This window comes from Siphateles boraxobius, unplaced genomic scaffold (genome assembly GCF_051911475.1).
Source record: "Siphateles boraxobius isolate OS27281-9 unplaced genomic scaffold, OSU_SipBor_1 99, whole genome shotgun sequence".
Lineage (NCBI taxonomy): Eukaryota > Metazoa > Chordata > Actinopteri > Cypriniformes > Leuciscidae > Siphateles > Siphateles boraxobius.
The window spans coordinates 2757046-2784365 of record NW_027509229.1 but is presented as its reverse complement, the minus strand read 5'-3'; the positions used below and the strand labels follow the sequence as shown (position 1 = coordinate 2784365).

Here is a 27320-nt window from a genome sequence, read left to right as displayed (position 1 = left end):
TAAGATTCAAGAGCATTAGTGAGGCAAAGTACTGGGCTATGAGGCCTGGTCTGAAGTCGGCCTTCCAGTTCCAGTTCTGAAGATCAGGTCTGGGCTTCGTGAAAACTAGAGATTGTACTTTTTTGTATCCCTGCTCATGGACAGTTGTAAAAGAAACTGTACTGGCCATCGGGATATGCAGGACTAAAGCTTGGACCTCCATGAATTCAGAACAAATCTTCTCTGTAAATATGTTCAGTCCTTTAAAGTAAATAAAAAAGTTCAAGAATTTAGATATCAGCAGTGTTGAGGGTAGTGAGTTACATAACGAGTTACTTTTTTCAAGTAACTAGTAAGGTAACATATTACTTTTTAATTTACAACAAAATATCTGAGTTCCCTTTCAAGAGGTCTCTTGTATTGCGTAAGTTAGCTTACGCTAAGGGAAAACTCCTTTTCTGGAGAGTATTAATTTTAAGTCAAATTTTAAAACCCAGTGCAGTTGCACAGCAGACATATAGCTGAGCATCTAGCACGCTCATTGGCTGAACTGCGGCAACTGCACGAACCTATGGCGAGTCGGCTATGATGCACAAACCAATCAGGTCGCTTCGCGCCAGGGCGCGTCAGAGCCCGCCAGTATAAGCGTGGCTTATAGCTATATAAGCCCCCATTTTTGCCATAGAATTCAGATTTAATCTCTTTCAGCAAGTTCCATTTCGGTGACCTCCGGTTTTAGAAGCCTTCACCGCCGCAGTCGAAAGGCTTCAGCAGAACAGAGCGACCTGCCAAGCAGTTCCCTTACGAAGGGAACTCAACGATGCGTCCATCGACGCCATGGGAACGCCCCCAGCGTGACTGCGTCTGAAGCATCTATGTCAACTAGTCCAATGGAAAGAATGAGCGTCACGGGCGGGTGACGTCATGACCAGGATATGATAAAAGCACATCCGGTGCAAACCGGCATTAGCTTCTGTTGCCTCAGCAAGCGATCTGTGTCAAACTGTCTGTTATATTTACTGTTGTCTGTCTGATATATATATATTTATGGAAACTAAACAATTGCACAACTCTGTGTTCTCCCTGCTCGCGCTATTTAACGAGTAGGGACACACACGAGCTTTGTGTGATGTGTTTGGGAGTAGAGCATGCGGTATCAGCCTCCGAGGGGGCTGATTGCCAACATTGTGAGAAGCTTTCGCTTCGCATGCTCCGCTCCCGCCTGTCACTTTTCGAGGAAAGTGGCCGGGCTCGCAATTCTCAGGGTGACAGGTCCCGCGTCTGCCGAGGCAGCGCGGAGAATGCATTCCTGTGGATCGCGAATAGGATCTCTTTACGGGGTTGGAGACGGGTCCGCGGATCTTATCTCCTCCCTTTCCACGAGGGATCCAGTGCTCTCTCGCCGGTCTCGGAAGCCCGCGCTGCGGTCTCTTCCGCCCGGGGAGAGAGAGAAATCAATGCTTCAGTGCTCTACCTCCGAGGAGGTAGATGTGCTGGGCATTGAAAGTGACACAATCATGGGGGAAGTGAATTTGCCATCTCTTTCCCCAGCGTATGAGAAATATAGCCTATATATATATATATGATAGTTTATATATTATATATAAAATAAAGTGAATATATATGAAAAATATATATAAAAAATAATAAGCTGGTGGAAGTGTTTACTAAGGCTGTAGATAAATTAAATATTTATGGCCAGCAGAAATAAGGGGGCACTCGTCCTAAAAATAAAATAAATTAAATGAGTTTCCTTCCCTCTATTTTTCCACCTCCATCACGGGGCCTTCCATTTTTCCCGATCTGCACAGCGAGCTGTCTAGATCATGGAAAAAGCCTTACTCCTCTTGTCTTTTAGCCCCCACATTCATGTATATTCAGATATTTGGGGGTTAAGAGGGTATGGCTATACCCCGGGTAGAACAGACGCTTGCGAGCTATCTGTCTCCCGGTTCAGTATCGTACCTGAAGGCGTCGGCTTCTCTCACTAAACCATTAAAGAAAACTATTTTTTAATCTAGTGGGAAAAGCATATATGGCAGTGGGTCTAGCATGGGCCTGCTTGCACATCATAGCAGTGCTACAAGCATATCAGGCTGACCTGCTGCGGTATTTGGACAGAAGTGAGGGAGTTTGGCCCGATGGGGTTTGAGAACTCCGTCGGGCCACAGATTTATCTCTCAGGGATGGCAGCCCTTGTGGTCACTGAGAGACACCTCTGGCTCAATTTGATGGGAATCATAGAGAAAGATACAAGATAATCTCTCCCTCGCTATGTCCAACCCCCTGGGGCTGCTGGGCGTGAGCAGCTCCAGCCGTCTAGTTTCTCATACACAACACAGCAGCCAAAGCCTTCAAAGCAGAAGCCGGATCCGAGGACCGTTCTTCACGCTGAGAAGGCTGCGGCTCAAAAGAAAAAAAGGTCCTGATGTTCACGCATCAGGCCTGTGAGGACAGCCCCGACCGAAGTGGAGCGGTGTACACCTCATTTTACTGTGCCCGTTCCATTTCGGGGTCCTCACGAGACCGTTCTGCCAACCCTGCCACCCTCGGTGCTTCAGGGCGCAGCGGTCTCCAGCGAGTCGCTGATGCTATGCTGCGGCACAGCATCGGTTTCGCGCCCTCTGAGGGGGGCCTTAGAGCGGCCAGTTCAGGTAGTTCCTGCCATTATGTTTCAGGCTCCGGAATTGGCTGTCTCGATAACACCAGAGACCAGCCTCGAGAGGCTGGTTCCCTTAGTAAATTTTCTGGCAGCGTGGAAGCTTCTGCCGAATATTTCTCATTGGGTCCTGCAGATTGTAGAGAAAGGATACAGAATCCAGTTTGGTTCTCGTCCTCCTCGTTACAACGGGGTGCTGCCCACAGTGGTGCATCCCGAGCAGGCTCTGGTAATGGAGCAAGAGGTAAAGGCCCTGTTAGCAAAGGAAGCTATAGAGCAGGTGTACTCGCCCGACATTGCGTCGGGTCTTTACAGTCGTTATCTCATTGTTCCAAAAAAGGATGGAGAGCTGCGTCACATTCTAGATCTTCGTCTGTTGGAGTGTTTGGTGCTGGAACTCAATTCCAAAATGCTGACACTCAAACAGATCGTGACTCAAATCAGATCCGAGGACTGGTTTGTCACGATAGATCTAAAAGACGCATACTTCCATATCTCCATCCTCCCTCAGCACAGGAGGTTCCTGAGGTTTTCTTTGGGGCAAAGAACACCAGTATCAGGCACTTCCTTTCGGTCTAGCTCTATCACCCCGCACATTCACGAAGCGTGTAGACGCAGCTCTGGCCCCGCCAGGCTGCAGTGTATATGCATTCTGAATTGCATAGATGACTGGCTGATTCTAGCGGAATCAGAACAGTTAGCGGTTCGGCACCGAGGTGTCGTTCTCGCTCCTATGCAGATGTTGGGGTTGAGGCTCAATGCCAAGAAGAGTGTGCTTTCTCCAGTACAGAGAACCACTTTCCTTGGTGTGGTATGGGATTCAGTGACGATGCGGGCCACTCTGTCGCCCGTTCGTGTAGCTGCTATCCTAACAGCCGCAAAAGAGCTGAGGCTAGGCCAGTCACGCACTGTAAAACAGTTAGAGAGACTGTTGGGTCTTGTGACAGCAGCGTCCAACGGGATAACTTTTGGCCTGCTGTACATGAGACCTTTACAGTGGTGGCTTAGGACCAGAGGGTTCTCCCCGAGGGGAAACCCACTTCGTATGATCAAGATCACGCGGCGGTGTCTCCGCACCTTGGTTATATGGAGGAAACACTGGTTCTTAACCCAGGGTCCGGTGTTGGGAGCTCTTTGCCATCGAGTTGTGATCTCGACAGATGCTTCCCTCACCGGCTGGGGAGCGGTATTGGAAGGCCGCTCAGCTCAGGGCTTGTGGAGGAGTCATCATCTCTCTTGGCACATGAATTGCCTAGAGATGATGGTCGTCTTCAATGCGTTGAGACATCTCCTCCCAGACCTGAGGGGCCATCATGTGTTGTTCTGGAACAGTGACTGTTAGGCCTCAGGGCAGCAGCGTCCAATGTGATACCCTTTGACCTGCTGTACGTGAGACCTTTACAGAGGTGGCTCAGGACCAGAGGGTTCTCCCTGAGGGGAAACCCACTCCTTACGATCAAGATCACGCGGCAGTATCCCCGCGCCTTGGTTATATGGAGGAAACTCTGGTTCTTGACCCACAGACAACACGTTGGTGGCCTCTTATTTTGGTCCCTCAAGAAATTAAGCTGTCTGAGGGCAGTGTATATTCCAGGGGGGGCCAGAATATTGGAGCAGACACCCTGTCGAGGCAGGGGCTGAGGCCAGGGGACTCCACCCCGAGGCGGTGGAGCAAATATGGGAGTTTTACGGCCAGGCAGAAGTGGATTTGTTCTCGTCTCAGCATACGACGCACTGTCCACTCTGGTTATCCCTCACTCAACCAGTCCCCTCGGGGCTGGATGCTATGGTGCAGACGTGGCCGAGGCTACGTCTGTACGCATTTCCCTCCGTTGCTCTGCTCCCAGGAGTTCTGGAGTGAATCCGCCAGGATGGAATAAGCCTATTTAGTAGCACCACCCTGGCCGAGCTGAATTTGGTTTGCGGACCTAATTTTTCTCCTCGACGGACCTCCCTTGGAGGTCCCGATCAGGAGAGACCTTCTGTCTCAGGCAGGGGATGCAATATTGCACCCCCGGCAGGGGATTTGGGAACTGTGGGTTTGGCCTCTGAGGGGGCCCAACTCATAGAGAGTGGTCTCTCAACCGAGGTTGTTTAGACCATTCTAAGCTCCAGAGCTCCCGCTACGAGGAAACTATATTCACTATTTCGAGAGTTTTTCACTTCTTGGTGTTACCAGCGTCAGTGGGATCCGGTTAACTGTTCAGTAAACACAGTATTCGAGTTTCTGCAAGAATGCTTTGTATCAGGTCTATGTCCTTCCACGCATAAGGTATAATATGTGTGGCGGCCATTGCGGCTTTCCACGCCCTGGTGGGTAGTACATTTTTGGGTCGAGACCCCCTGATCACTCGTTTCCTTCGTGGCACTTTGAGGCTGAGGCATGCAACTTGCACTAAGGTGCTGGCTTGGGACCTTGCAATAGTTCTAGAAGGCCTATCTGGGGCTCCCTTCGAGCCCTTAGATTTGGTCTCAGAGAAGTTCCTTTCTTTTAAGACTATTTTCTGCTAGCTATTTCGTCCCTATAAGAGTCAGACCTTCAGGCCCTTTCGGTCCCCACCTGCCTTGAGTGCACCGGGATGGCCAAGGCAATCTTACCCGAAACATGGATATGTTCCAAAGGTGCCTACCATTATTCCGAGGCCTATTGTGCTGCAGGTTTCTGTCCTCCCCCATTTTTCGGACCAGGAAAAGCTGAACCTCTTGTGCCAGTGCGAGCACTGGACACTTATGTTCATCGGACTTCTCTGTCGAGAAAATCCAACCTATTGAGCATATAGATAGTCGAGACTATTCTTTTTGCTTGTGAGTCTTCTGGCCAACCATTTGGTGGTCAGGGCTCATTCCACTAGGAGTATGGCTTCTAAGCGTATTATCTGGAGTTCTCTCCAAGACGTTTGTGATGCGGCGGGCTGGTCCTCACCGCTCACATTCATGAGGTTTTACAGCTTGGACCTGGATGCTGCCCCAGGTTCTCAGGTGCTTAGTGCTTAGTTACAACAGACTGACACTCAGGTACTTGGAATTCTGGCGCTTTGGGTATTCTCGTTCCCATGGCGTCGATGGACGCATCGTTGAGTTCCCTTCGTAAGGGAACGTCTCAGGTTACTATTGTAACCATAGTTCCCTGAGAACAGGGAACGAGACGATGCGTCACCCTGCCATACTTCCTGCATCCCTGTGATCGGCTTGCTTCGGCAATTTTCGAAGCTAATGCCGGTTTGCACCGGATGTGCTTTTATCATATCCTGGTCATGACGTCACCCGCCCGTGACGCTCATTCTTTCCATTGGACTAGTTGACATAGATGCTTCAGACGCAGTCACGCTGGGGGCGTTCCCATGGCGTCGATGGACGCATCGTCTCGTTCCCTGTTCTCAGGGAACTATGGTTACAATAGTAACCTGAGACGTTCTGAGGACGCCGGCTTCCTTGTCTTCGACTGGACACCGCCTTCAACTCGCTGTTTTGCTGTGCCATCCAGCACGCATATATCCTTTTAAAAGCAAAACTAGTGTGTTTGCCACTGCGAACTCATTATCTAAAAGAGCAAGTTTCCAGGTGTTGTTCGGTCCTGTTCACACAGGCAGACCAGCGCCCCTCTCAGCCACTAAATCAACCGCCCAGGCGATTGGTAGAAGCATGGCGAACTTGACGGTGCTAGAGCGACATCTTTGGTCAACCTTAACGGAGATAAAGGATGCAGACAGGGCCGCTTTTCTGGACTCCCATATCTCCACCACCGGCCTGTTTGGCTCAGTGGAAAAGGGTTTCACGGAGCTTTTCACAGAGGCACAGAAAGCGTCACAAGCAATGCGCCACTTCCTCCCCAAACGTTCCAGCTCTGCTTCGGCCACCATAAGAAAGCGCCGCTCCCTCAGCCAGCAAAGCCAGCGCCGCCGGTCTCTCAGCCCCGTCCAGCGGCTAAAGTCCGTCACCGCTCTCGTTCAACGAGACGACAGCAGTTCCCAGAGCGCCAGGGACCCCGACCCAAGATTGTGTAGGACCACGAGCCTCAGAAGCCTTCCTAGCAAGAATGACAGGAAGGAAAAGACGGTGGTTGAGTCCCGCCGCGGCCGGATCACCCTCCAAAAATACTTTTTCACATCTCCCAGTCCCCTTTTTAGTACAGGCGGCTGGAGATGCCAACATTGCAGTCAACCAATTTTTATTGAAACATGCACGCCTGCAAAAAAACGCTGTTTTAACGGCGACGCAAACACAACACGAAAAGAGCACTTTTCTGTCTGTTTCCCCTCCGGCTCATAAGTGTAGGATGTGTGCCCACAATAAAGTACGCACATAAGCACTGTTCCCACAGTGTCAGTTCGCCCTTCGGCTCGCACCGGAAGTTTAATAAATGTAGACGGTGAGCCCACTATGAAGTATGCACCCCTGCACATAAGCACTGTTCCCACGGACAACGGACAACATGTCAGTGATTTACTATATAAAGCGCCAAAGTGGGCTCGGGTCGAGCAACCTGCACAGTGCACACCATAACCAAACAACTCTTGCTATTGACTCAGCTCAACCTGCGCCCGCTGAGAGCGGCGCACGTGCCAGGCATTCTGAACCAGGGTGCGGATATGCTATCCAGAGACAATGTTCCCCCGGGGGAATGGTCTCTTCACCCGCAAATGGTTCAGCTGGTATGGAGCATCTTCGGCTAGGCAGAGGTCGACCTCTTCGCCTCAGGTCATCAAACGGATCAGGGAGAGCAAGTGTGCAGTGCTCTTGGTAGCCCCGCTCTGGAGGAACCAGCTATGGTTCTCCGAGTTGACTCAGTTTCTGGAATCAGCCCCATGGTCGATACCGCTGAGGAGAGATCTCCTCACCCAAGCGAACTGGACTATCTGGCATCCCCGTCCTGATATGTATGGCCCCTCAATGGGTATCCGGGAACCTTCCGGAAAGGGTGCTAAATACCATTTCTGAAGCAAGAGCGCCTTCATCCAGGCGTCTTTATGCTAAAATGGTCAGTGTTCTCCGGCTGCTGCACAGCACAGAGCCTGGACCCCTACTCATGTGGAGTGACAAGGGTACTTTCCTTTCAACAAGAGCTTTTGGACGCGGGTCACACCCCTCCACGCTCAAAGTATATGTGGCAGCCATAGCAGCATTTCACGTTCATGTGGTCGGGCAATCACTAGGAAGAAACGACCTTGTCGTGCGCTTCCTCAAGGGGGCCAGAAGGCTAAACCCGCCTCGACCCGCCTCTATACCTATTTGGGACCTTTCCATGGCACTGGAGGACATGAAAAGGGCCCCTTTCAAGCCACTTCAGTCTGCTGCCCTGAAGCCTCTTTCGCTCAAAACTGCTCTCTTGCTAGCAGTGGCATCAGTCAAGCGATTGGGTGATTTGCAAGCACTCTCAGTGAGTGCTTCCTGGCTTGAATTTGGGTCCAATGACCCTAGAGTATTCCTCGGGTATGTTCCTAAAGTGCTCTCGACTCCGTTCAGAGTGCTTGTCATTTTGCTGTCAGCTCTTCCCTCGTCAGAAGACGAAAGAGACACGAATCTACTCTGCCCTGTGAGGGCTCTCAGAGTCTATTTGCCCCCTTCAGGCAGTCAGAACAGCTCTTCGTATGCTTCGGTGGCCGCACCAGAGGCCTCGCGGTGACGAAGCAGGGACTGTCACTTTGGATAGTTGATGCTATCTCGCTGGCTTATGAGTCTAAGGGCCTCCGTTGTCCCATAGGTATCAGAGCTCATTCCACGAGAGGAATGGCCTCATCATGGGCAGGGTTGAGTGGAATACCAATTGAAGATATTTGTGCGGCGGCCGGCTGGGCCTCACCGTCCACATATATGAGGTTTTATAACCTGGAAGTTCCCGCTTTGCAAGCAAGGGTTCTTTCCGTATAAATAAAGTGTCTAAGCACGATTTCTACAACTATAAGGCCCGACGTCTGTCTGGTCCTGGATAAACCTGAACTACAGTTCTATACACAATATAAAGAAGGAGCTTGGCCCTTTATAAGGCCCATTCCTATATTTTCCTATATGAGGCTCATTACTGATCTGGCCTCTATTATGTCTCATAACTTACCTCTTCTATCAGCCTCGGGTGCGTGGCCCTAGGCTATAGTATGGGGTAAAGTTTTGGAGTGAAGCACAACCTTCATTCCACGCTGCATGTGGGCCAGATCATCTTTCCACATGTGCTAGATGTGGGCCGGATCTGGGCCGTCACAATGTTGCTATTTGGGTACGTTCTCATATAGTCATCACCTGACAATGCTATTTTAAGTTGGTGACAACGTCACCTATTGGTCTACCATTTGAAGATATATATATATTCATTTTTTTTAATTTTTTTTTTACATTTTGCCCCAATTTATCACTGGAATGCTATTTTTGATGCTTTTTCAATGCTTTTTTTTGCTCTTTGGGCATGCTTCAGTTCCCTTCTTTTTGTTCTGCTTTGTAAAGTATCCATGGGTTCTGTTATAAAAATAAAATATGTAATGTGTACTAATCACTGGCAGAAGAAGGTTCACCCACAGTCTGTGACGTTGATGGCAATGGGCTCTTTAGGCAGGATGACGCTGGCAGTGGTGTAGTGGGCATTGCAGGTGAAGTCTTCTCTGCTGTCATTGACTATTAAGTTGGCAAAGTACAGGTTTCCATCCAGACTTATGGTTACTCGCTCACTCAGAGGAATGTGGTGCAATTCTGACAAAAAGAGAGGAATGGGATTCAGTTCAATCAAGTAAAGTGTAATGCATGGTAATCTAATTAAGCAGAATTAGACTCATTAGGAAATTTACGCTTGTCCATCCAGTGTATTTTGGGAGCGACAGAGCTCCTTGGAGGGTTACAGTAGAGGACTGTGCTTTCTCCTTCCACAAACGGTCTTCGTTCCTGCTTCCTCTCTCTGGCCAGGGTTGGGATGGCTGTGAAATAGAAATAACACTTTAATGTGTCTATGCATACAATGTTCATTGTTCAGTTGATTAAACTCACTATTGATCCAAGGGTCCTGGCATGTTTATGTCATCACAAAGATAGAGGTTTGACCTCATAGTCACCCAGGCCAACTCACACTTCACAGACGGACTGGGACAGACACTTGACAGGTTTTGTCAGATAAGTGTGTTACTCCTGTCGGCGTTGGACAACTCTCGTTTTCGATTGACCATGTTGAATCTGTGTTTGTCAGGTATTTGAATGTCTGGGAAAGTGACGTACTACAATATAATGACCGTTGGCGTTAATCAGCATCTTGTCGGTGCAGTGTGTTTTGGCCTTAACATTGTCTCATGCTCACATACAATACAATACACCCAAGTACAGTGTATAGCAAATCTCAATTGCTTGATTGCATGTATCATAACAAAATTAAACACTTAAAATGATCACTCAGCTCTAATCTGTTAAATGCAACAATAAGGCATGAAGATATTAAGATGTTATGAACATCAACATCATGATTTTCAAAGCTGCTTTGAAACAATGTGATATACACTGTCAGAAAAAAGAGAAGGTGCTAAACTTTTACTTGCACTGATAGGGGTACAACAGCTTGTCAATGGGGCAGAACTCATAAGGCCCTGATATACTCACAGCAAAGTTTTTTTTCCCGTTCTTTGCTTAGGGGTAAACTGTTGAACATTCTCAATAACAAAATAAACACACAACAAAATTGAGAAACAGCAAGCATTTTTTCATGAAGCATAAGAAAATCATCTTATCATATCAACCTGGAGTATACCTGGCCTTTATAGGGACATCTTTGTACCTATCAGCCCCTAAAAAGGTGCATTGTAGTACCTTAGGGTTGTAATAGGGGCTTTCACACTGGGTAGTTATAGGAGCTGTAGCCACCACTTCGATCCCCGAGAACTTAAGTTTATGTATGAGCCTGTGCACACAGCGCTTTTATTCTCTGTCTTCATTAGATTGGTTTAATAATCCTATTTAATACACTATTAAACAAAGGAAATGTACAGCGTCATTGTCGCTAGCGGAGCAGAAATACATAATTCGCTTGGTCCCTTCCAAGTTGTGTTGGATATTCTCCTTATTGTAAAGGTTGAGAAGTGCGACTTGACTTCAGTGTCGATCCATCTATCGCTATTTTCCATGTTTGTGGGGTAAATATATAGGCTATAAACTGTTTGTTTACACAGCTTTTTAAAAGTGGTGGGTGCCGGTGTTTCGCATGCGTTCTGCCAATCAATGTACACTTGTGTTATCTGTAATGTTTATGGTATTTTCTGGCAGGAAAGCTATACATAGAATATATGCCTTACAAAGCATAAATCTGTATTTAGATTTCAGAATAATCATTGACATTAGTAATATAAATTCTGAGGTGTCTCGTCCGTTAGCTGATCTGATAGTTGCTACTGTAATGAAGATGAATGTAACTTTTAATAAGTTCCCGGAAAATCCTGAGTTCAAACAAATAACCATTTAAATATTTAGGGTGTTTGAGTTGTAAGAATGTACTGGGAGACTTAAGATGTAAAAACGTTGACTCGTAAGGTAATATTTTCTCATTAAATGCAGATGGTTTCCTATTAATTCAATAGAATGTGTGGGAATACTAATATGACGGCACGGTAGCTTCACTTTTTATGACGTCATGGGCAATCCAGCCATTTATATAGATATCGAGTGTAGTGTTAGTTCTGGCAGGTCACATCAGTCAAGCTCGCATCAGCTGACTCTTAGCTGATCCACATCTACCTATAGGAATATGACGCCTATCACAGCATCCCTATATAAGGTCCATTTGGTGTTGATCAGGAGCTAACTACCCTCCTCTATCCCCAGCTCCTCCTCTATCCCTCTATCCCCAGCTCCTCCTCTATCCCCAGCTCCTCCTCTATCCCTCTATCCCCAGCTCCTCCTCTATCCCCAGCTCCTCCTCTATCCCTAGCTCCTCCTCTATCCCAGCTCCTCCTCTATCCCCAGCTCCTCCTCTATCCCTCTATCCCCAGCTCCTCCTCTATCCCCAGCTCCTCCTCTATCCCTAGCTCCTCCTCTATCCCCAGCTCCTCCTCTATCCCTCTATCCCCATCTCCTCCTCTATCCTCAGCTCCTCCTCTATCCCCAGCTCCTCCTCTATCCCTCTATCCTCAGCTCCTCCTCTATCCCCAGCTCCTCCTCTATCCCTCTATCCCCAGCTCCTCCTCTATCCCCAACTCCTCTTCTATCCCTCTATCCCCAGCTCCTCCTCTATCCCCAGCTCCTCCTCTATCCATCTATCCCCAGCTCCTCCTCTATGCCCAGCTCCTCCTCTATCCCCAGCTCCTCCTCTATCCCCAGCTCCTCCTCTATCCCTCTATCCCCAGCTCCTCCTCTATCCCCAGCTCCTCCTCTATCCCTCTATCCCCAGCTCCTCCTCTATCCCCAACTCCTCTTCTATCCCTCTATCCCCAGCTCCTCCTCTATCCCTCTATCCCCAGCTCCTCCTCTATCCCAGCTCCTCTTCTCATCCACAGGCAGGACTTAGCCTTCTGATATTCCTCTTTGAATCAGACTAGTTTATCTCCAATTATGTCAACAAAGATCACACGCTGTTGACTTGTTTACATGTTGAGTCTTAGTATGTATATTATGTTTGTTGTTATATTATATTGTTAGATAGTCTGTTGTGCTTGATTTTGTGTATATATTACAAATATTAAGAACACTAAGTTATTCCAAACACTGAGGCAGTGAGCCAGTGCTTGAGGACAGACTCACACTCTGTGATCAGGTGCACCAGGTCTGAGACGGCCGTTCCCAGCTCGTTCGCCACATAGCAGCGGTACGAGCCCTGATACGATTTCAGCTCCTCATCTGGACCCGCTGTCAGGCTTCCAGACTTCAGCAGAACCTCCCCAAACTGCTTTCCATCTTTGACCCAACGGAAACTTTCCGTGGGAGATAAAAACAGAAAGACCATCTTAAAACTACAGCAAATAAAGATAGAAAGATGGAGAGATAACAAACAAAGGAATATACAGTGTATATACAGTGCTAGTCAAAAGTTTACATGCAAAATCTACTGCCCTGAATAAGCTATAATAAATGGTTTCATATAGACACATGTCTATGTCTACAAAATACTAGCTCAATTTACACATATGACCTCGTTCAAAAGTTTATTTATGCTTGATTCATAATTTGGTGGTGTCAGGTTTAGGATCAGCTGCTGTCACTCCACATATACATCAGTGACTGTATGATTTTGAGATTCATCATTTCACACCAAGGATTACTCATACACAACTATTACCAAAGCTAACCACAACTGAGCATAAATACAGTATATGACAGAAATATTATGACTAGAGAGATTTTAGAAAGGGACACAAATCCCCAATAATGATTCAAAGTGAAGATCAATCACTTTATTTATGATATTCTGATCTGACGAATTTCATCAATTCAAAAGTAGTATTTGCAGATATTTTAAACCAGTGTCTGGTAATCCACAGTACTGCACATTTTTTATTTATTCGACACCCCTTTTCAGTTTTGCTAATGATTTGATGACCTGAATAATCTGATGACAAAGTGCTGCTTCAGTGGTTTAGCCCACATAGCAGCATTGTGACGGCCTACATCTGGCACACATGGAAACATGATCTGGCCCACATGCAGCGTGGAATGACGGCCCTTGGGTGGCTCACTCCTGTTTGCCAGATCTCACAAGCAGGCCATTTCAATGCAACTTGTCAGCCAAGAGCAAAGAAATAAACCAGAACTGGACCTTATCTGAAGCACAAAATCTGTGTATATTAAATATGGAATCATCTCAGCCTTAATGTGCCAGATAAGAAACAGAATCACTGAAGAAAAGAAGAGAACAGAAAAAGAGACTAGCAGAAACACAAGAACTACAACTGACTTCAGACACAGCATTAGATGAAATAATGTGTTTCATTTGAAGTCACTATAACAGTGATTAGTATTTCCATTATTTGGGTATTTCCATTATTAACTTTAATTTTACCTTACATCTTTTTTGGCTGCTGTGACAGTGTGTTTGTCAAACACATTCGCAGCAGCAAAGAAAGTTAAAATGAAATGAGACCAGGAGACATTGTGTCACCATTGTTGAGATTCATGTGTGTCACGTTTCGCTAAATAGAACCCAAGCGCAGACAGAAACTTTCACAAAACACGGTTTATTTATAACCGGATGTTACGGATTAGTTTTGTTTTGGGTTTTTTCTGTTTGTCTTTTATCTCTTTTGATAGGTTGTCAGTTAAGGATCCACACCTGTCTTGAGTTTGTGGATGGATATAAGATGTCTGCCCTCTGTCTACCGGGGGCCTGCAGTTGTGCTGAGGAGCTGGACCTTCATATTGTTTTCCTCTTAAGTGTTTGTTTATTTACTGTTGAACAACTATTTTCTTTATTACTTACCCCTAGATTTAAATAAATATATTGTTAAATATATTTTTGGACTCTGAACCCTTTCTTTTGTTACTTCCTTGAGCCGGAACGTAACAATTGGGGGCTCGTCCTCAAAGTTTTTTTTTGGTTAGAATTTTGGTTAGAATTTTTGGTTAGAATTCTTAATATATTTAACTGTCTTAAATATATTAAGACAGTATATTAAGCTTCTATTGAAAAAAAAGGTATTGTTTGTAAATTTTTCGCTAGCGCCTGTGTATGTGTAGGCGGAGCGTATTTGACTAGGCTACTATTCGATTCACCTGCGTGTGGCTTGGCGTTCTGGCGCTAGCAAACAGGTGTTTGTTGGGAAATGTGCGCGAGAGTTTTCGGTGTCTTTAAATCGGTGGATTTTCTTCATCATAGGGTTCAATTGAAGAGAAAGTAAGTGGAACCCAAAATAGACCATTAGATATGGTAAGTGTATTGATTTCTCTTAATATTTCCCATTGTAAAAACGTTTGTTTCTTTTGATAGGCTAGCTTTGGCAGGATTTTGATGGGTATGTTTACTCTGGTACTCTGCTCGGTTAGCTAGGATTGCTGAAACAAAGGTAATTTGTCAGCGAACTCTGTATTTTGTTGCACAAATAGTGAGGTTCCCCGGTAGGTTTAGCAACGCATCGCGTTGATCTTTTTTTATTTTAGTTTGTTAGGGTTAGGGTTAGTGCTGACGCTGAGTTGAGAGCACTGCCGCGATTGTATGTCTCACTGGTTTGTCCGTGAGTTTATACATCTGACGGTATTTGAGTGCTTAAAGATACTCGACTCTTGGTGGAGGCATGAAGACTAGGGTTGAGTTATTTTAGGGGAGAGGAGAGAGAGAGTAGGGGGAATAGTCACTTTTTGGTGCTTGTAAGTCAGAGTGAACGACTACGAGTTCTGCTGAATAGAATAGAGAATGGCTACTGAGTTAGACTTATTTTTTGAATCTCCTAGTGAGGAATTCTTTGACCAATTAACGAAAGAACAGTTATTGGAGGTGGCCGCTAAGTATGATATCTGCTTAACCACCAAAGAAAAAAAGTTAAAAGAGTCTGTTGCACTAATTGTTAAAGCCACTCTAGTTAAGTTAGAGGTTTTTGATCCTGATAAGCCTGTTGATTCTGATGAAGATGATGATAGCGCTGCACAAACTTCAGTTATTGCTTCCAAGTTCTCTTTTGAGCAACAAAAAGAACTAATGCTTTTAGAGTTAGAAAAGGCGAAAATGAATCGTGAAATTGAAATTCGTAAATTGGAGGTTGAGGCTTTGCGGTTTCAGTTAATTGAGGAGGGTAAACTGGGGGACAGTGCAAGTGCTCTAACCAGATCTGTCAGAAAAGGGTTGGATGTAGCCAATAATATTAAGCTGATACCCAAATTTAGTGAAACTGATGTAGACAGATTCTTTAGTTTGTTTGAGCGCTTGGCAGATGTTATGAAATGGCCAGATTCTGAACAGACTTTGATGTTACAGTGTGTGTTAACCGGTAAGGCACAAAAAGCTTACTCCTCTTTGAGTGTTCGTGATAGTCAGAATTATCATAAGGTTAAGGAGGCTGTTCTGAAGGCTTATGAGCTGGTGCCAGAAGCCTATCGGCAGAAATTTAGAAACATGCGAAAACCTGCAGAACAGACGTATTGTGAGTTTGTGAGAGATTTAAAGATCCAGTTAGATCGCTGGTGTGCTGCTTCAGGAGTAACTAGTCGGGAAAATCTTCACGAGTTGTTCCTGTTAGAACAATTTAAAAGCACTTTGTCTGAGCATGTTTCCATCTTTCTGACTGATCGTAATGTTACATCTACGGAGGAGGCTGCCATTCTTACTGATGAGTATGTACTCACTCATAAATGTGAAGTCAAGAAAAGTAGGTTCAAGTTCAGTGAAAGTCCAACAGAGAATGTAACTGTCCGTCATGCCTGGGCTGATAATAGTAAGGGTGAGAGGAGTTTTAAAAGTTACGCTGATAAAAATGACCGGTGTGCTTATTGTCATTTAAAGGGACACTGGAAAAAGGATTGTTTAGCACTTAAAGGGAAACTGATGCGTGTTAAATCTGAACCCAAGCCTGCTCTTGCTGTTTCGTCTGTTCAGACAGATAATAATTCTGACTGCTGTCTTGATATTTTGCAGAATCTGGAGAAACCAGCGGTACGTTGCAATGTTGGAGATGTTGGATATTCTCCCTTTATTACAGAAGGCTATGTGTCACTGCTTGAAAGTACTGAGAAGGTTCCTATTAAGGTTCTCCGAGACACGGGAGCATCAGAATCATTCATTTTGCAATCTGTTCTTCCTTTTACTCAGGAGTCCAATACAGGGAACAGTGTGTTGATTCGCGGTATTGGGTTGCAAACATTGTCTGTACCCCTGCATAACATGTTTCTCCAATCTGATTTAGTAAATGGAGCAGTTGTGATGGGAGTCCGTCCTTCACTACCAATGGAAGGAGTTTCAGTGATCTTGGGGAATAATCTGGCGGGTGACCGTGTGTGGCGTGATGTTCCACCTCCACCTGTGGTTGCTACTTGTCCTGCCCCATTGGGTGACAATGATATATCCCAGCAGTATCCAGAGGTATTTGTGTCTTGTGCACTCACGCGTGCAATGCGTAAACAGTCAGCCGATGCAAAACTAAGGGATGTGAAGGATTTGTTAACCTCTAAGAGAGTGGTGCCAGGTCTCCTTGCTTTGCCTTCTATTCCCCGTCAGGTTTGGGTGTCTGCTCAGAAAGAGGATTCATCTCTGAACTCGCTGTTTGATGCTGCTTTGTCTCCTGATGTAGCAGAGAGTTCCGTTAATGGGTACTTCATTGAAAATGGGACACTATTGCGGAAGTGGACTTCTAACACAGAGGGAGGTTTGACGGAACCAATTATACAGGTAGTAGTGCCTGTTTCTTTGCGAAATTCTGTATTGGTTTCTGCTCATGGCGGGGTGTCTGGACATTTGGGCGTAAATAAAACCTACCAACATTTGCTGCAGTACTTTTACTGGCCTCGTATTAAGAGTGACGTAAGGCAGTATATTAAGACTTGTTCGATCTGTCAGCTGACTGGAAAACCAAATCAAACCATAAAACCTGTGCCTTTGTATCCCATACCTGTTATGGAACAGCCTTTTCAGCATCTTCTAGTGGATTGTGTTGGGCCTTTACCACCTTCAAAGTCTGGTAGCGTTTACTTATTGACCGTGATGTGTCAGAGCACTCGGTATCCTGCGGCTTTTCCTTTGCGTTCAATCACCACACGATCAGTTGTAAAAGCCTTGTCCCAGTTCATTTCTATTTTTGGAATTCCAAAAGTTGTTCAGAGTGATCAGGGGACAAACTTTACATCTAATATGTTTCAAGAAGTTCTGCGGCAGCTTGGCATTAGGCATAACAAGTCCAGTGCATACCATGCGGAAAGTCAGGGTGCCCTAGAGCGTTTCCATCAGACGTTAAAATCTTTGTTGAGGGCATATTGCACTGAGTTAAAAGGTGATTGGGAAGAAGGGTTGCCTTGGTTGTTATTGGCCACACGTGAGGTTATCCAGGAGAGTTTAGGATTTAGTCCCAATCAGTTAGTCTTTGGACATTGTGTACGAGGACCCATGGCAGTACTGAGTAAAGCTGCGCTACCGGAGGAGCCACCACAGAGTCTGATTCAGTATATACAGGGTTTTCGTCGACGTCTAGTCCTGGCTGGGGAATTGGCAAGAGAAAAGTTGAGAAAAACTCAGGGAAAGATGAAATGCTGGTTTGATCGTAAGTCCGAGGTTCGCATGTTTAGTCCAGGAGATCAGGTGTCAGCCTTATTTTCTTTACCAGATTCTCCTTTCTGTGCAAGGTTTTTAGGACCTTACACTGTGCTTAAAAAAGTGTCTGATCAAAATTATATTCTTTCTACCCCTGAGCGCAGGAAACCTACCCAGTTGTGCCATGTGAATTTATTAAAACCCTTTTACTCTCGTAATGTTGCTCCTGAAGTCGTTCCTTCCTCAGTTGCGCTAGCTAGTTTAAGTCAAAAAGGTGACGTACAACAGGATGTGAAATCACCTGATGATGTCATCTTACAACCTCGTCTAAAAAACTCTGAGACTTTGGCTAACCTAGAAGAATGGGTAAAACATTTATCTTGCAAACAACGTTTCGAGTTAAAATCTATGCTGACTGAGTTTTCTGTTCTCTTTTCAGATACTCCTTCTCGTACCCACTTGATTGAACACGATATAGATGTTGGTGATGTTAAACCTGTCCGGCAACGATTTTATCGTGTATCGTTTGACAAACGTCAGAAATTGGAGGCTGAAGTCAGTTACATGCTTGAAAACAACATAGCAAAGCCTTCCTTTTCAGATTGGGCTTCGCCTTGTTTGTTAGTGGGAAAGCCAGACGGCACTCAGCGTTTTTGCACTGACTATAGACGAGTAAATATTCTAACTAGACCTGACTCATACCCGTTGCCTAGGATGGAAGATTGTGTTGACCAAGTTGGATCAGCTACTTTTGTCAGTAAATTTGATTTGCTCAAAGGGTACTGGCAAGTGCCTTTGACCACCCGAGCACAGGATATTTCCTCTTTCATTACTCCGTTTGGACTATATTCTTACACCGTAATGAGTTTTGGTCTTAGAAATGCTCCAGCTACATTTCAGCGGCTAATGAACAAAGTGACCGCTGGTTTAGAGGGATGTGCCGTGTACCTAGATGACATTGTTATTTATAGTGACACATGGGATCAACACCTTATCCGAATTCGTGCACTGTTTGAACGATTGTCAGATGCCAAACTAACAGTTAACCTGGCAAAGTGTGAGTTTGCCAGGGCTACTGTGACTTACCTGGGCAAGGTTGTTGGAATGGGCAAAGTGCGACCTGTACGTGCTAAAGTCATAGCGATTGACCAATTTCCTAGCCCTCAGACTAAACGTGAATTGATGAGATTTTTAGGAATGGCTGGGTATTACAGGAGTTTTTGTCCCAACTTTTCTTCTGTTGTTGCCCCGCTCACGGATTTGTTACAAGCAAAGGCTAAATTTGTGTGGACTCCAAAATGTGAAAGTGCCTTTGAGAATGTTAAACGCTTGCTCACATCATCTCCTGTTCTGACAGCTCCTCGACTTGATAAACCATTCAAACTTCAGGTGGATGCTAGTCAGGTTGGAGCGGGAGCTGTTCTGCTGCAGGTTGATGAGAATGGTATCGATCGCCCTGTCAGCTATTTTTCACGGAAATTCAATTCATATCAGACCAACTATTCGACTATCGAGAAAGAGGCGTTAGCGTTGATCTGGTCCCTGCAGCATTTTGAGGTTTATGTGTCTTGTGGGACTATGCCCACTGTGGTGTACACCGACCATAACCCTCTTACATTTCTTCACTCTCTGCAGAATCCAAATCAGCGTCTTATTAGGTGGTCTCTTTTCTTACAGCCTTATGCTTTGGAGATTCGTCATGTGAAAGGCGTAGATAATGTCTTAGCTGACGCCTTGTCCCGTGCCCCATGTGGTGGAGAATAAGTCTTTTGACAATCATTTTCCTCTTCTCTTTTCTTTCTTTGGTTTTCTATTCCTTAATTTTGCTTTCTCCAGGCGCCGGGAGATTGCTGGTTTCGAAACCAAGAGATGCGGGGAGTTGGGAAAGTTGTAATGGTTAATGACTTGGTGTTAACTCCGGTAGGGTTGTTTTTGTTCCTCATAAACTTATGTATGCTTTGGGGTTGGAAATTGTATAAGGTAGAGTTTCTAACGAGAATCTCTCCCTTTTTAAGGGGGGAGGTGTTACGGATTAGTTTTGTTTTGGGTTTTTTCTGTTTGTCTTTTCTCTCTTTTGATAGGTTGTCAGTTAAGGATCCACACCTGTCTTGAGTTTGTGGATGGATATAAGATGTCTGCCCTCTGTCTACCGGGGGCCTGCAGTTGTGCTGAGGAGCTGGACCTTCATATTGTTTTCCTCTTAAGTGTTTGTTTATTTACTGTTGAACAACTATTTTCTTTATTACTTACCCCTAGATTTAAATAAATATATTGTTAAATATATTTTTGGACTCTGAACCCTTTCTTTTGTTACTTCCTTGAGCCGGAACGTAACACCGGAAAACAAAGACCCTCGATGGGGCAAACAAACAGTAACTAAGACAATAACTAGACTTGACAATAAAACGGAACTGGAACATTCACAGACAGATCACAGTTCTCACAGAACCGAATGTTAACAAGACGAACCAGCACTGAGGAACAAACACCGAAAGCTTACATAGAACACAATCACAAAGGTACTGGTGACACTGATGAACATCAATACTAACGAGGGAACAAGGGGCGTGGTAAGGACACGTGATCACAATCACAGGTGACACTGATACAACATTAACTAACAAGGAAACAAGGTAAAACAAGACAATGCAAACACATAGCCCAAAACAACTGGCCATGTGTCTGCACACAAAACAAGAGACAAATACATGACAATGTGCTGATTGCTGATATCTGTGTGTGTCAGCGTAAACCAACTTTTTGTGCTCACGTTTGTTAAAATCTTCTAACTGATTGTTATAATACTGCTGTATCTCATGCTGTGGTAACACAGGGTTTGTGATGGGAATATATTAATTGTACAACACAATTGTTAGATTCAAAAATCAGTGAATTGGTCTATTTCATGATCATTATGAAGCCATCAACAGATAACAATCATTACCAGATCTCATTTCACTTTAGCTTTCTTTGCTGCTGCAAATGTGTTTGACAAACACACTGTCACAGCAGCCAAAAAAGACAAAAGATATAAAGATATAAAAAAAGTTAAGAGCCCAACTAATGGAAACACTAATCACTGTTATGGTGACTTCAAATGAAACACATTTTAGAAACACGAGTTAGGGCCCTTTCACACCTATCTTGTTTGGCCCGGACTTTCGGACTTTTCAGTTTAGGCCGAATCAAAATTACAGGTGTGAAACCTACCCCGGACCATGGTACGGACCAAACAGATGATATTTGGTCGGACGAAAAGAGGCAGTCTTGGTCCGGATCAAACTGAACAAAGGTTTGGTTCGTTTCTAGTGTGAAAGCATTTCTGTATGGTTCGGACTTTCAGACCTTTTACAGGAAGTTCCGGTGGTTCCCGCATACCCGAAAAAACAGAAGGTGGCAGGGAAAATTAGCCGTGGTAGCACATGGAGAGAGGAGGAGACGAGGTTTTTAATTGAAGTATGGTCTGATGACATAATAAGACGTCAACTCCTCCTTTCCTGCCGGCGACGATAAAATGTTCGCACGGCGAGGACGTTCATTTGGCGAATTTGAACTAGCCTTGTGTATAGTTGGTGCTGCAGGTAATTATGCCATAAAAATAACAATACAGTTGCAACGATATGCGTCTGTTCATTCATGTTGTCAAAGTTACCCACCGTATTGACAACACGCTGACGTCAGACGCACGTCCATTGACAAAGCAATCAAAGTCAAGATGCAGCCCACATAGATGATGATGACAGGACGCAAGTATGTCACGTAAAGTTCTTTAGTGCGCTCGCATAATTGAAGTGTGAAACCAAACCAAAACTTTCTGAAAGGATAAAATGTATCAAAACGTGAACTTTGGTTGTGGACTTTCAGGTGTGAAAATGCCCTTAAACCCCTGTTAATTCTCAATAAAAACTTTTGTAGACGTCTGAAAGAAATAAAGTCAGTCTGGTTAGAAATAAGTGAAGCTGGTAATGCTGTTTGTGGAGTTGTTTAATCCTCCTCTGCTGAGATCTCTAGAGATTTAATGTCTTCTTTTCTCTTCAGTTGATTTCATCTAAGACTGTGTCTGAAGTCATTTGTAGTATTTGTGTTTCTGCTTGTCTCTTTTTCTGTTCTCTTCTTTCCTTCAATGATTCTGCTTCTTAACAGGCTTATTAAGGCTGAGATGACTCCATATTTAATATACATAGATTTTGTGGCTCAGATAAGGTCCAGTTCTGGTTTATTTATTTGCTCTCGGCTTACATGTGGCATTGCTATGGCCTGATTGTGGCCCAGATCTGGCCGGAGTGAGCCACCCAAGGGACGTCATTCCACGCTGCATATGGGCCAGATCATCTTTCCATGTGTGCCAGATGTGGGCCGGATCTGGAACGTCACAATGTTGCTATGTGGGATTCTAAATCAGCTTATGCTCACCTGGGCGTCGGGTTTCCAGTTGCCTCACAGGCCAGATTGACGTCATCCAAAGAGAAAGCGGTGTGAGACTTTGGTTGAGTCGTGATCGTTGGAGCTTCTTTGACTGGGGGGAATCATTGTTGTAACAGAAAGCATATCAATGTTTTGAGTAAAGGTTTAGTTCACACCAGATGGATGTGAGAGCAACTGTTACTTCTGACAATAAATGCTCCTGAAATATTGTACAACTGGTATTTTCTCATTGTGTCAATTGTTACTATAACACCTACAATCTTTTGAATACAAAATGGTGATCTCTTGTTTGTCAGTTTGATTACACAATATAACATATTGTCTCATAGCACAGGAACATTTAATTTGGAGAATTTATAATGTAAAGACTCAGCAGTAAGGGGCACTTATATACAGAGAGACAGAGCCATAAATAAAGGAGTATGCATAAAGAGGAAGTCAATGTACTTACCATTTCTATATGTGTCTAAAAGAGCCGCAGAAGGAAGCAGGGGTTGCAGAGAGAGAGAGAGCAAGAACAGGGTTAGAGAGAGTCATGCACGGGCACTCAGACTGTGAGGCATTTCTATCGATGTGAGACAGCGTCCTACAGAGAAACAGATTTATGTAAAATCAAAAGCTCAAATTATTCAGTACATGTGTCTGAGGCTACTCCGTTCAGCTTAAACACATTTGAGACATAAGGGATCAGGAATTTTTGATCTCATTAGACAGAATGAGTTCAGCAGAACTGTTTCTTCATTTGGCGTTTGTATGTTGTAATCCTGCCTGAGGAAGAGCGCTTGTGTCATTGTTTGTGGATTTCCCTTTTTGATTTAGTTTGTGCTTTTACCCTTTGTGGTTTTATCTTTTTTTAAATATCTGCCTGCCTTTTTGTGCTGGCCATTTTAGATTTATATGTTTGTATTTCTTTATTTTGTAAACTGACAGTTGTGCCAGTAACTTCTGAATAGAGCCTTCTGAAGAGGGCTAAATTCTTCAGTGCTATGTCTGTTTTCTCTTCTGGAAGGACTGCTGCTTACCATCCTGCGGCTCATACTTACTTTTAATGAGGAATTTGTGAGCTCTGTTATTATTAAACTTATTATCAGAACTTTGACATTTGTATTCCCTTTTGAGTGAACTTGGGTCCAATAGGGAATGAAATAACCACGGACAAGTGGCACCATACTGACAAGTATCTGGCCTGGTGTGAGACTGTTTAGGCAGGACTGTTAGGACTGTGTGCGGGGACGACAAACACGCTGCATCACAAACATCTTGGAGGGAGACTCATGTCAACAAGGCTTTTGAAGATGCCATGCTTTTAGTGAAATGAGCTCTCACTAGCAGAGGAGGGGGCATATAGTGCACCTCGAAGCCATGGAGATAGCTACCATCATTGAGCAGTCCTACAGACGTATGTCTCAAGAGCCCTAACAGGGCAAATAAATCTGTCTTCTCCTGGTCTGCTGAAAGGATGAAAGGGTATGAAGGCATCTGCGCATAACCTTGGGGGGCTTGAGGCACGACACTCTCTTCTTGTTCCATTACCAGAGCCTACTCAGGGCCAACCCCTGTGGGAAGGACCCTGTTAAATCAAAGTGGACGAGAAATGTTACTGAATTCCGTAGACTCTCTCTACAATCTGCAGGACCCACTGAGACACATTTGCCATAAGCTCCTACGTTGCAAGATGGTCTAAGGGAACCAGTATCTCGAGACTGGCGTCTGGTGTATTGCGAGTAGTCAACTCTGCGCCCTGAAACCGTTAACTGGCAGGGAACAACCAAACTGGCTGCTCTAGTAATCTTCTCAGAGGATACGAGCCTCTCAGTGCTGCAACGTCCCTGGCCGTACACTAAGACCTGAACTCACTGGAAACCTCTGCGCCCCGAAGCACCAAGGGTGGCAGGGTTGTCATAACGGTCCCCTGAGGGCATCAAGGAGAAACGGGCACCATATAATTGGTTGTGAGACATTTCTCCCTTAACGGGCCTGCCCTCAGAGGCCTGAGCACTTTGCATCAGGCCCTCTTAAGTTGCAAAACTCACAGAGACACAATTGGCAGAAATTGCCCCTCTGCTAAATAGTCTAAAGAGATATCAGACTCTCGAACCTGACCTCTAGTGTAGGTTGAGTAATATGCCTGGTGCCCTGAAATGGTTCCCCAGCAGAGGACAACTGAACATACTTCTCCTCAGAGCGAGTGTGCCTCCCAGTTCCACAAAATTCCTGGGCAGAGACTGGACCACACTCACTGGAAACTGCTGCACCCTGAACATCAGAGGTGAGAGGGTTGGCACAATGGTACCCTGAGAGCACAGAGGAGAAGCGGGCACCGTAAGATTCCAGCCCCACCACCCCGGAGGCCTGATCCTAGATTCACAGTCTTTATGAGGAGGGCCAGAGTAGCATATTTTTTAAAAAGAAATAACTAAATTAATAACTTTTAACAACAAAAATGAAACATCACTGAACTTACTTAAGATTGACTGTGACGTTATTTTGCAGTCAGAGGAACAAAAACAAAAAGGGAATCTTGCTCAAAATCTTGCTCTGCTCAAAATGATTTCCTTGCTTCCCAGTGGTAAATACAATTTGCGAGGGCGTTCATGTTCAATTTCCGACTAGGAAACTCATATTTACAATAAGTCCTAATAGCATGTGAATGCAGCATTATGACACCATTGTCATTTCCTTGAAATTTTGAAAAAAGAGCCAATTTCCTTTGCTCAATTTCCAAGAGCAAAGAAATAAACCAGAACTGGACCATATCTGAGCCACAAAATCTGTGTATATTAAATATGGAGTCATCTCAGCCTTATTAAGCATGTTAACAAGCAAAATCACTTAAGGAAAGAAGAGAATAGAAAAAGAGAAGAACAGAAACACAAGAACCAACACTGACTTCAGCCACAGCCTTAGATAAAATCAACTGAAGGTAAAATAAAATAACATTAAATCTCTCAAGATCTCAGCAGAGGAGGATCCATATGCTGATTGTTGATATCTGTGTGTGTCAGTTTTTTTGTGCTCATGTTTGTTAAAATCTTTTAACTGAAAGTCATAATACTGCTGAATCTCATGCTGCAGTAACACAGGCTTTATAATCTAAATGTATTAATGGCATGATGCAGTTGATAGATTCATATGATTTTAAAACCATGAACAGGTAACCATCATCACCTGATCTCATTTCATTTAGCTTTCTTTGCAGCTGCAAATGTGTTTGACACACACACTTTCACAGCAGCCAAAAAAGACAAAAGATATAATACGAGATTAGAGCCCAACTAATGGAAATACTAATCACCGTTATGGTGACTTCAAATAAACACATTAGAGTTGAACCTTTGTTAATTCTCAATAAGAACTTCTGTATATGTCTAACAGAAACATAGTCAGTCTGGTTAATAATAAGTGAAGCTGGTAATGCTGTTTGTGGAGTTGTTTAATCCTCCTCTGCTGAGATCTTGAGAGGTTTAATGTGATTCTGCTTGTTAACAGGCTTATTAAGGCTGAGATGACTCCATATTTAATATACACAGATTTTGTGGCTCAGATAAGGTCCAGTTCTGGTTTATTTCTTTGCTCTTGGCTGACATTTGGCATTGCTATGGCCTGCTTGTGGCCCAGATCTGGCAAACAGGAGTGAGCCACGCAAGGGCCGTCATGCCACACTGCATGTGGGCCAGATCATCTTTCCACGTGGGCCGGATCTGGAACGTCACAATGATGTTGTGTGGGTTATATCTAATAAATCATCTCCAATTGGATCCTGCTCTCTTTCGTCTTTAAGTTTGCACCTGTTACAATTTTACACATCTATAAGGCCACCCAGAGTGTGTTTTTGCATATGTGTGGTTTTAGTCATTCCTATATTTTGTCGTAATTAAATAATTTTAGTATGAATGTTCTTGATAAATCATGATTTTGTTTAAGGCCGGGACACACCAAGCCGATGGTCAGCCGTCAGCCAACGAGAGCATCTGTCGGACTAGTTTTTGTTCCACACTACTAGGACTAGTTCCATACGTTGGCTCTCGTTGGGCTCACGTTGGTGGCAGTTTGCCCTATTCATCATTATGAATCGGCATCAGGGGGCCGTTGGTGATAGTGGGAACTCTTCAGTTTAGCGAACAAGTAAGTCAAGACGGGACTGACAGAAGTCATCCTGTTATCCTACCTGAGCTTTCCAAAACGTGAATATTTTCATAACAACACGAGTTTGCTTAGAATGCAGAAAGTTATCAACATAACTGATATTCAAAATGGTAAGCAAGCGCTGCTTTGTTGCCTTTTATTATATCTGCGTACATCTCGTATATGCTTGTTTAGATTTCTCCTTTTGAATGACGAACATCCCCTTACTAGTCAGCCTCAATTTCGGCAAGTAATGCATTCATGACATAACCAAAATAAAAAGGTTTCTGCTCATAAGCCATTCTGAATAGACACATAACACACATATATTTAGAAGGCCAACACTTGAGAGTTTCCAATTCAAGACTCAACATTGATCAAACTGTTATTAATATTGAGATATATAAGCTCAAACATAAAAACAAAAACAACAAATATTAATAATGTATTTATTAAATGTATTAAAATATTATGTGAATGTAGGATTGCAACTTATAACCACAACTAAAGTGTAGCCACAATTGTTGTCATGCATCATTTCAAATCTGAGGATGATATCTCTAAAATGATGCGTTTTATGAAGCCTATTGCAAGACCATGTCAGGGGAGGCTTTGGAGAAGTTTTAGATAAGGCTGCTTATCACATTTTTTATTCCCCTGTAAACACCCATTTACAGTCTTTGACTAATGTCTGGCGAGGAGAACTGGACCATTCATGCTCTATTGATGTAAATCGACAAACATTTCACACATCTGCCGGTATGAGACTTAATCTTCATAATTCTTGTATCCATATTCTTTTGTTTGAATTCAGCCATTATAGCCTTTATTCTGGCATTATGTTTGCCATCTAACTTACACCCATGTCATCCCACTATACATGAATAAACCACCTATTATCTTAAGTCTTTCTAGAAAACTAAAAATAACTATTCTTGAAACTTGAATATGTGAATTATTTAACAAAACATATATATTATGGAATAGAAAAGCTCCTGTAGCAGGTGCATT

At 44.2% G+C, this 27320-nt stretch overlaps 1 protein-coding gene across 1 annotated transcript in view; it reads right to left on the bottom strand.

Moving 5' to 3' along the window:
• l1camb (L1 cell adhesion molecule, paralog b) overlaps positions 1-27320 on the bottom strand; it is a 252651-nt gene that overhangs the window by 70742 nt on the left and 154589 nt on the right. Inside the window, exons 4-7 of the mRNA XM_077225092.1 lie at positions 22173-22275; positions 12338-12507; positions 9412-9537; positions 9146-9316 (exon numbers count right to left, since the gene is read on the bottom strand). Of these exons, the coding sequence (XP_077081207.1) occupies positions 9146-9316; positions 9412-9537; positions 12338-12507; positions 22173-22275 (570 nt within the window). The remainder of the gene's footprint in view (positions 1-9145; positions 9317-9411; positions 9538-12337; positions 12508-22172; positions 22276-27320) is intronic.